This window comes from Ruditapes philippinarum, unplaced genomic scaffold (assembly GCF_026571515.1).
Source record: "Ruditapes philippinarum isolate M1 unplaced genomic scaffold, ASM2657151v2 ctg22168_1_1_1_1, whole genome shotgun sequence".
Lineage (NCBI taxonomy): Eukaryota > Metazoa > Mollusca > Bivalvia > Venerida > Veneridae > Ruditapes > Ruditapes philippinarum.
Window position 1 is genome coordinate 1 of NW_026864898.1, and position 10,445 is coordinate 10,445.

The following is a 10,445-nucleotide window of genomic DNA, read 5'->3' on the forward strand; positions in this document are numbered from 1 at the left end:
TTAGTAGGATACTCTTTGTAATATACTTATAAGAATTTGTTTCTTTTATTTTTTGGAAAAAGAATTGCTTTTTATTATTTGGAAGTATAATTTGTTTAGTTCATGATGATGACATTCCCCAAACTGGTATGGGTTTTACTTACCCATTACAAGGGTTTACCAATGCATTTCATGGTTTTGATTAATACTGTGAATCTGTAAAGTAACTTATGCATAACAGACCAATGCAATACTCCCTATGGGTATATTTACAGTATGTGGAGCTGAAACTGGAAGTGCACCTCCTTTATTAAAGCCAGCCAAACTACCTGATCCAACAAAAGGTCTCACAAAAGGTAATTATCATTGTCTAACATGCGCTCACAATCAATTTTAATTCCTACCACACTATATATCTTAAATGGACTTATCCATCTCTTAATCTGGACATTACCATTAATTATTGTTAGGGAAGTTTTCAAAATATATACTGAATGAATAGTCTACAGTGCAGACCGTGATCAGACAGCACAGATGTGTGAGAGGATCTTGGTCTGCACTGGTCGATGCAGGTAAAGATTAAACATTGGACAAAAAAAATGGAAGCTAGTATGATAATGAAGAGTCGGTAGTTTTGTCATGAAATAAGGGTCTGTCTGTAATCAGTTAAAATTCATTTGTATCTTAACTAGAATCATACATAAGTACCTACATTAAAAGAATGGTGTCGTAATACTTATGATAGAGTCCTATATGCAGGAATCATTTCTTAACTTAATAAAATAGCAATAAGAAAAAATGAAAACATCGTCATTTCACCAATTTTTTTTATGCCCCCGGGCATATAGGGATTGAACCGTCCGTCTGTCCATACGAGGTTAACCTAGAACGGCAAGTTGGATTTTTCTTAACTTCTACCTGTACCAATGGCTTCTAAGTTTACACACTTACTAATCAATACAAAGTACATGATCTGGGCAAGTTACATAACTCTGGCTTTCATATTTACCAAGTTATTGCCCTTTTCAGCACTTAGAAAATGAATAATGGTTAACCTTAAACGGCAAGTTGGAAATATCTTAATTCTATCTATACTAATGGCTTTATAATTTCCACACTTACTTATCAATACAAAGTTACACATGATATTGCCAAGTTATATAACTGTGTCATCCATATTTCCCAGTTATTTCCCTTTTTTCACTTTTAAAATAGGGCCTTGTCTGGTTAACTTAATTCAGCAAGTTGGATATATCTTAAATTTCTCCTAATTGCTTAATTTCTTTAATGATATCTTTCATATTTAGTAGGTGGATACCTTTGATGGTCCTCTAATTTTTTGTGGAGTAAGCGGTCTCTAGGGTCAAGGTCACTGGTTTAAAAAATAAATATAATTTTTTTTACTCATACAGTGACATTATGCTCATATTTTCATAGTCATGTTGAGCTGAATTGACTTTAAATTTCAAAAGATTGACTGTTAAAATGGTGTCTGACCAACAGTTGATATTGGAAAATGTTCAGGATAAAATTATAACTCTGCCTAAAATATAAAAAGACTGCCCCACTCTTTTTATAAACTGAGCGTTATAGGTATATTCTAATAGATATTGACAGAAATTTTATTTGGATCAGTGCATTATTTATTGTTTATGGGAAGTAAATTATTGAATGAAAAGGAAATATGGCAAAATGAAAACTTATTTTGATATTCACCTGTTCACTCACTATATTCCCTTGGATGGGCATAGTGTCACTTTTTAGTTGATGTCTTAGTTTAATACAAACATGCCAAGGGAGGTCCTCCTTCTTTTGGTGTAGCAAGGGGTCATTTGGGTCAAGGTCAATGTTACCAATGTCAAGGTCACCAATGTTAAAAATAGATTTTTACATTTTTACAGGTGTATTGACCTTATTCTATAGACAGATGTTATTTATAATTGATAGAAACATAAACTTTGTATAGGTTAGAGTGCATATTGGGTGTTCTTCGTAAATAAGAAAGCTAAAAAGGAGCGGAGCTTGCGAAGCGACTGTAGCTTTCTTATTTACGAAGAACATCCAATATGCACTCCCACCGGCTTAGTGCTCTGCCCATTTTTTTTCCGCCCAACACACTGCGTGACGTCACACGATAGCCTAAATGTGTATAAAGATGGTAGCGGTACACATTTTCGGGTCACGTGTTTTGCATAGCTAATTCCCACATTCTGTCTAGGTGAACAAGACAATATCCATATCGGTACCCTCTTTGTGAAATACTCTCAAACGGTACCCTCTTTGAACATGCACAGGTCATTCTCTGCTAAAAACAAACCAGCGATGGATAACAATGCAGTAAAGTTTCATTGTAATAAGGAAAGGAGGTATGACACGTAGAAAAGATGTATACCACGGAAAACTAGAATGTTTTATTTATGTGCTGATTTGTCATGTGTCCGATTTTCATGTACTGCAACTTCATAAGCTACAAAAAGCCGACATGTCTTGCCTCGCCGTCACCTCGACATATTTATCGGGCTGAAATGAACCTGTGGCTTGATTATATAATATGCATCATACATATTTAATATATTCATATAGTTACATATCTTCTTCGGACAAATGGCAGTATAGTGTCAAAAATAAATGTAAAATTCATTAAACACCCTACTTTCGGTTTTGCAGCGGCATAGGCTACCTATCTTCATTTGAATTTTTATAACACAGGTACAGTACCCTCTCATTTTTGAACACATACGTACCCTCAAATCACGACATATGCTTTTATTTGCGTTAATCGCTAAGTATGTAATATTTACATAAAAGTAAGAAATATTACATACATACATTGTTGGAATAAAGTGATCTTTTTATTTGGAAATTATAAAATGATACTGGTTCGGTAAGTAATAATTAAAACATTTTTACTGTTATTTTGCCATGAACCTCTTTCCGTAGTGACGATATACATGTGCTTGTACGGAAAAAACATGATGCATAAATATTGATTAGTAGGAGGAGTAAACTTCAAGATCTCTGCACATACGTATATTGCACTTTAGCGCTCTTCGAAACTTAGCTCCGCCCACTTGCGTTTTATAATATAAAACGTCCAGTTTATATAAAATCTGTTCTATTAAGATTTGAAACCTGAAAATTTGAAAAATCCTCGTCGGTAATTGGCTTAAAAAAATTGGCGAGCACTAAGATGGAGTTAGTGGTCAGTTGGGTCAAGGTCACCAGTGCTAAAAATAAATTTTTACACTTTTGCTCATACAGCCTTTATTTATTGACAGATATATTTTATATTTGGTAGGAAGATAACTTGCATGGTATTCATCCTTTTGATTGGGGTAGGGATCAGTGTGTCAAGGTCACTTGTGCTAAAAATAGATTTTTACACTTTTGCCCATTCAGCTTTTATTTATTGACAGATGTATTTCATATTTGGTAGGAAGATAACTTGCATGGTATTCTTCCTTTGGATGGAGTAAGGGGTCAGTTGGGTCAAGGTCATCAGTGCTAAAAATAGATTTTTTCACTTTTGCCCATACAGCCTTTATTTATTGACAGATGTATTTCATATTTGGTAGGAAGATAACTTACATGGTATTCTTTTGGATAGAGTTAGGGGTCAGTTTGGTTAAGGTCACCAGTGCTAAAAATAGATTTTTTACACTTTTGCCCATACAGCCTTTATTTATTGACAGATGTACTGGTATTTCATATTTGGTAGGAAGATAACTTACATGGTATTCTTCTTTTGGATAGAGTCAGTTGTCAGTTTGGTTAAGTTCAGGTGCTCAAAATAGATTTTTACACTTTTGCCCATACAGCCTTTATTTTATGACAGATGTATTTCATATTTGGTAGGAAGATATCTTGCATGAAGTTGAATATTTTTCAACTTCACACGTCAGAGCAATGACTTGGCAACTTATATTCACAATTACAAAATGCCATGGCTTTGTCAAGCTATATAACTTGTGTTTACAATTTTTTGGCAATTTTTATGTCCATAACTGAGTCAATGAGTAAACATTTTTTGAAATATTGCTACTGACAAGAATCTGAGCGGGGGCATTTGTGTTTAACAAACACGTTCTTGTTTTTCTTTAAATTTTCATTGTAAATTTTGATAGTTATTGCCAGAAACTCATAAGTTTATTTGAATTATTTTATTACTTGTATAGAAAGTGAAGTTACAGAAAAAGAGAACAAAGATTCAGGTACAATATTTGGGGCATCATCATCTGTATTCAAAGATTCAGCACCCCCTGATAGTGGCGGAGAAAACCTTTTTCAAGCTGCTTTACAAGAACAGGCAGAAAAAAAGTAAGTCCAGTCTATAAATACTTCGACATTGTTCCGTAAACAAATCAAGATTTAAGTTTTTTCAGCTTTAGTTGTAAAAAATCTTAGAATGATATAATTTTGTGAAATACGCAATTTATTACAAAGGAGGTCAATTAAATTAAATAAACTCCAAAAACAATCTAAAATCTGACACAAATCTTAATCCAGTTTGCTCATTGGTGACATAAGCTTTGTCATGAAGGCATACCAATACATGTATTGACAGCTGTATTTAATACTGAATATAATTTTATTTTCCAGATTACCGGACAGTAGTTGTAGTCCAAGTAAAAGTAACAGTGCTTCTTCATCAGGAGAGGGAGAAAATATCCTCGGACAAAATCTCACAGAAAAAGTTACTGTAAGTTGTTCTTGATATTACATACTGTATAATGCATTATTTCCATGGATGAAAATTTTTATTAGATCAGTTAAAGCATAGAAAGAAATTGTCATATTACCAACAGTTTGATGGGTATTTGACCCTAGAGTACACCTTGCCCTCTACTTCAAAAAGCTATCTTTATACAAAATATATATATTTCTTTAAAGTTGTCCTTTAAACAAAAATGTCATTTAAGGTTACATAGTATCTGTAAGTATTTCTCATTATTCAGGGTGTACACACCTCCCCGAAAGGTCTAGTCAGTAGCTCAGGTTTTGTTTTTGGGGAGAATTTGGCCGAACGTGTGCAATTTAATCAAGATGGTCACGAAGACAAACCGGAAGACAATGGAGTTGCTTCCCCTGATTCAACGGAGCAGTCAGACAGTGCAAATAATATTGGTAAGGTTCTTAAATCAAGTATATTGTTCATGGAAACTTCAAATTAAAGACTCAGGCATTGGGGCACTATATACGATCATCTGGTTAAAGATAGGGTCCTTAACCTCAATTTTCCTCTCAAAACTGGACAAATTCTTCTTCAGAAAATGAAAAAAAAATTCCTGTTTATGAAACAGTGTCCCACAAATTGAATTAAAAATCAGAAATCTGTATTAGTTTATAAAGAAATTCATAGTTGACAAAAAAAAAAAAAAAAACAGTTCATTAATCAGTGAGTTTAATTATTATCTAAAAAATTTTTTTATAATTGTTAATACATGTATGTTATATTATTTAATATTATGATCTTGAAATCCCTTAAACTTATAATGGACTGTTCCAAATTCAAAGAAAGACAAGTTCATTACAAAAAAACTGGTGTTATTTTGTTACAGAGAGAGAAAAAACATTAGAAGAGTCTGCACGTGAATATCAGGCCACCCATAAACGGGAAACAGAGCTTGAGGAGGTGGAAGTGGTCACTGGGGAGGAAAACGAATCCAATGTATTACAGGTGAATGTCATCTCTTTTAGAATAGTTCAGTTGTGAACAATGCAAGGGATATTGAATTATAGTTATTAAACTGACTTGGAACAAGTATGTAGATCTGCCCAGGTACTCACCTTTGACTTAATATAGCTCATAAGGGCATCTTAGGGTGTTAATTTAACCAGTGAAGGCTAAAGATTTCCCAATATGACTTTGTTAGTGTTGAAGTCACTTAGAACCAAATCGGCATAAAAGTGTTAATGTGAAATAGGAAAAATAGAGTACTTTTGATAATCTTTATGTTAACTATTGTATGTTGTGCCATATCTTAGATACAGTTTACTTTCTAAATTCTTCAGTTCAAGATATAAAAGATTGTTAGACACATGATTTGAACAACTAAAATGTTTAGTTTTGATTTTAATGTTATATTTAGCTAGCAAACTTAAAGGGACTAGCTCAGTCTATGTTAATTTGTGTTTTTATTTCGCTCTTAAAGTTTGTATAAAGTTTGTTCGTCAAATTTGTTGTTTTTTTCAGACAAATGGGAAATTATTTGTATTCGATGGTGACACACAGAACTGGATAGAGCGTGGACGTGGCTTGTTGAGATTAAATGACATGAGATGTGAATCCTCACAGACCTTTCAATCAAGATTATGTAAGTCTATATGTGGGAGTGTCCATTACACAGTGGTTACGATCTTTGAAGTCAAACCACTTGCCTCTCACTGCTGTAGATTTGAGCCACACACAGGTCTTTGTATTGTTTTATGTGAGAAAGCTATCCAGCTAACTGACAGAACCTCAGGTGCCCGTTTCTGCCTGAAATAATGCACAGAATGACACCTGCGGTATTCCCCGATCAGTAAAGCTGGAAAGTTGCCATATGACTGATACTGTGTTTGTGTGATGAAAAACCCAATAAAAAGTTTATATATTTGAACTGAAATGTTTACACTTTCTGAACTTAGAAAATTGCTTCAGTATCTAAGTTCTTGTTTTTCTATCAAGCACTTGGAAAAGTAATGACAGCTTTAAGTCAATATTATAGTTTTAGTTTTCTTATGTTGTTTTTTTTCAAAATCTAAGTAATGATAAACTCCAAGAATTTCTTTCTAAATACATGTATAGTAACCAATCAAGTAATTAGATCTGAAGCAAATAAAAATATCATGCAAGTGTTTAGATATTTTAAACAGTTTATTTGTATGGAAATTTTCTGACCATTGTGCTTTTCAATTCCAGTAATGCGCACTCAAGGAAGTTTACGTTTAATTCTAAACACTAAGATATGGCCAGGTATGACAGTTGAGCGAGCAAGTCAAAAAAGTGTACGAGTCACGGGTACCGATGGAGATCATGTTAAAGTCTTTCTAATAATAGTAAGTAAATTTTATTATAACTGTTTGTATACTAGCAGTGATATTGACTAGGTTATGGCAGGCTATCCCTCATATTTAATTCATTCTAATCTAGAGCGAAACTATATATTATGGCAACTTAGTTTTTAGCTCGGCTATTTTGAAAAAATAGGACGAGCTGTCGTACTCACCCAGACATCAGCGTCACATTAAATTTTGGTAAAGTTTTTGCTTGCAAGTCCGAATCTCCAACACTACTTCAGGGAATGGGTTGAAAATTCTCACACTTCTTTGAAAGCATAATAGGAGGTCACTGTCCAGGGCTCATAACTTTTACTTGGATTTGTCAGAATTATGACCCTTTTTTGAAAAATTCTTAATTATCCAAACTCTTTTTTTATCTATCTTTCAAACACTGAAAATAGTTGAGCATGCTGACGTATCAACAGCTCTTGTAGAATTCTATAACTGAAATCCCTTTAAATGATAATATTTGTTTCCAAATTGATCTAAGGTTAAAGAAATTGCCAGATTTTGTAGAATGTATAGAAAAAAAGTTAATTATAGACCATGCTTATCAAAACTAATCTGATTTCAGTCAAATCCCAAAGATTCAGAAATTTGTTAAGAGCTTTAGATTTGGCGTGTACAGCAGTTGCGTGTGTTCAAGAAGAAAAGGTTGAAAGAAAGTGGAGAAGTCTCAGGGAAAAGAAAAGCTGAACCGAGTCTCCCCACTGAGGAGTTTGCTGTGAAGAAAACAAAGTATTATAATGGCTCATGCAATTTTATTTTCTGTTCAGTTATTATTTTTGAATATTAAAAGGATTTTCCTATTTGCAATAGGGATGGAATTGATTTGATAAAAAACAAAATTTTTTTGGGGTGGGGGAAAGGAAAGGGGTTTAAAATTTAATAATTATCATGGGGCCCAAAAACTTGGGCAACTTATATTTAATTAAATTTACACACAATTTTCATAAAACAATATTCCTTTCAAGTACCCAGGGGGGGTCTGCATTTTTGGGGTTGGTAAAAAGGGTACCCAATAAAAAATTTTTTTTTTGGGGGGCCTTTTTAATTTCAAACTTTTGTAACCAAGGGAAAATTGGAAAAAAATTAACTTTATCTTCCCCGTAAAAAACAAATGAAACCCTTTATGTTGATGACTTAAAAAATTTCAAAAAAAAACATTTTTGCCCGAAAGAGCAAAACCTATCACTTTTAATTAAAGGGTTTTTTATTTTTCTGTTTTCAAAACAAAATTCACCCAAACAAGTTTATAATTTTAAAAAAGAATTCCCTAATTTTGAATGGAGAGAAAGGGAAAAACCAAATAATAAATTTTAATTTTGAATTTTAAAAATTTTTTTGTTTTTTAAAATTTTTAGAAAACCGATTACGAGGCCAAACAAGCTATTTAAAGGGAAGAGTCAAAAATAGTAAGGCCCTAGATTTTCCGAAAACCCGAAGGTTAGAAAAATTGCTTAAATTCACTTTTCAAATATTTTTTTTTGCAATTTTTTAAGTAATTTTTTTCAAAACCCCTGGATTAATTTTTTTTTCGGAAAATTTTTTTTATTTTTTAAAAATCTAATTTTTTAATAAAACCCCTTTTCCCTTTAAAGAAAGGGATCCTGGCCCTTTTTTGTTTTTTTAAACACCATTCCACATTTTAAAAACATTTTTTGGGCCCTTTATTTTTTTTGGGCCTTTAATTTAGTGAAAGAAATAATGATGTTACATTTTTTAACAATTTTTATTTGGCAGTGGTTTTATTGGTTTTTTTTTTCAATTTTTTTGGGCCCCCCTTAGTGGGGGCCTTTTTGATTTCCCCTTGCCGTCCATCTTTTTCCCTTTTTCTTTTTTGGGCGAAGTTTAAATCAAATAAAATTTCCGAAGCAAAGAAACTTTAAAAAGGGGGAAAGTTTTATTTTAGCATGGGGGTAGGTTTTTCACCAAGGTTTTTTTTCGTTGGTTTTTTATAATTTTTAGAGTTTTTCATTTACTTTAAAAAAAATTTTGGAATTTTTAAAATTTGTGGGAAAATTTTTTAAAAAGGGTTTTACATAGTGTCTTTAAAACCCTTTCGGGGAAGGGTTTCTTTAAACATATTAGTTTTTTTTCAACCCCCGGGGTTTTCCTTTGTTATTTAACCCCGATTTTTAAGAGTTATTTTTTTCCCCTTTTCTTAGTAAATTGTTTTATTTTATTTTTCCTTTAGGGCTGGGGCCCAGAATCAACCAAATTTACAGGGAAAATGACAACATCATGAATTTCAAGGGAAAAGACACTTTACGGGAAACTATGAACCTGGATTGCCCCCTTTAATTTTTAGTTTTTAAGAGTTTTGCCTTTGGGCTTTCGTATAAAATTGGAATTTTTAACTTTTCAGGATAGCCAAAAAATATTCACTTTTAAACCTAAACTTTACAAGAAGTGGAGGGAAGGGGTAAATTTTTTCACCTTTGGGGTTTTCTTTGGATTATTTAGTATTTTAAAGTTTTTCCCTTTTTTAGTAAAAATTTTTTTTTCAAAAAAATTTTACCTAGATCTAAGATTTACAGAAAGTGGGCGTCGGGCACCCGGGCCCATGGACACAATTTTTAGTTCAAAAAAATTTACCCTAAATATATTTAAAAATTAAAAAAAAAGAAATTTAAAATACAAATTTTTGAAAGTGTTGCCCAAAACAATTCAAAGCTATATATGTATTTCAAATATCGCAGAAAGCCAGCACGTTTCACTCTGAGGACAGAATTTAGATTTAAAAAAACTCGGGATAGGGAAACGATTTCAGGATAAGTAGCATTTTTTATTTTTTAAAAAAGACAAAGTAATTTGACTGAAGGGGAAATTTTTAGTTTAAATGGTAAAATTTAAACTTGGGCCCGGGGCCGTTGCCCTTCCCTTTTGATACCCCCTTAGATTTTGGGGAGGAAAACTTTTACAATTTGGGAAACGGGCTTTTTGGGAACTTTTTTGAAAAAACTAAATACAAACTAATAAAAATTGATTTTAAGGGGTTTGTAAATTTCCCGGGTTTATTTTTTAAAAAAGCGAGGGAAAAAAGAAAAAAAATTTTACAGATTTGAGACGTTCTTTTGGGATTTTTTGTTGGGGTTAAAGTCAAGTTTTTTAAAGGATATACTTTAATGTTTTCTTTTTATTTAAATTTTTTTGGTTGGTTTGGGAAAAGGGAAAATCCAAAGGTTCAATTTTTTTATCAAGGGGGAAAAAAAATAATTTTTTTTGGGGGGAAAAAATGTTTTTTTTAAAACCCGCATTTAAAATTTTCACCCCCCCAATTTTAAAAAAACTCAATATTTCACATTTTAAACCCAACATTTTTCGCAAAATATCACCCCCACCCGTTCTTTTAAAACGCAAGCTTTTGGGGGAAATGTCCCTTAGGGAAATGTCAGAAAGGGTTTTTCTGTAGGGGGTTTAAA

At 32.4% G+C, this 10,445-nt stretch overlaps 1 protein-coding gene across 1 annotated transcript; it reads left to right on the plus strand.

Annotated features, from left to right (window-relative positions):
* The first annotated feature begins 238 nt into the window (after positions 1–238).
* LOC132727213 (ran-binding protein 3-like) lies at positions 239–7,634 on the plus strand. The gene is made up of 8 exons (XM_060712632.1): positions 239–335; positions 4,155–4,296; positions 4,579–4,678; positions 4,935–5,103; positions 5,538–5,656; positions 6,173–6,293; positions 6,881–7,017; positions 7,595–7,634. The coding sequence occupies exons 1-8, from the start codon at positions 239–241 to the stop codon at positions 7,622–7,624; spliced, it is 915 nt and encodes a 304-aa protein (XP_060568615.1). The 3' UTR covers positions 7,625–7,634.
* The last annotated feature ends 2,811 nt before the right edge of the window (positions 7,635–10,445 follow it).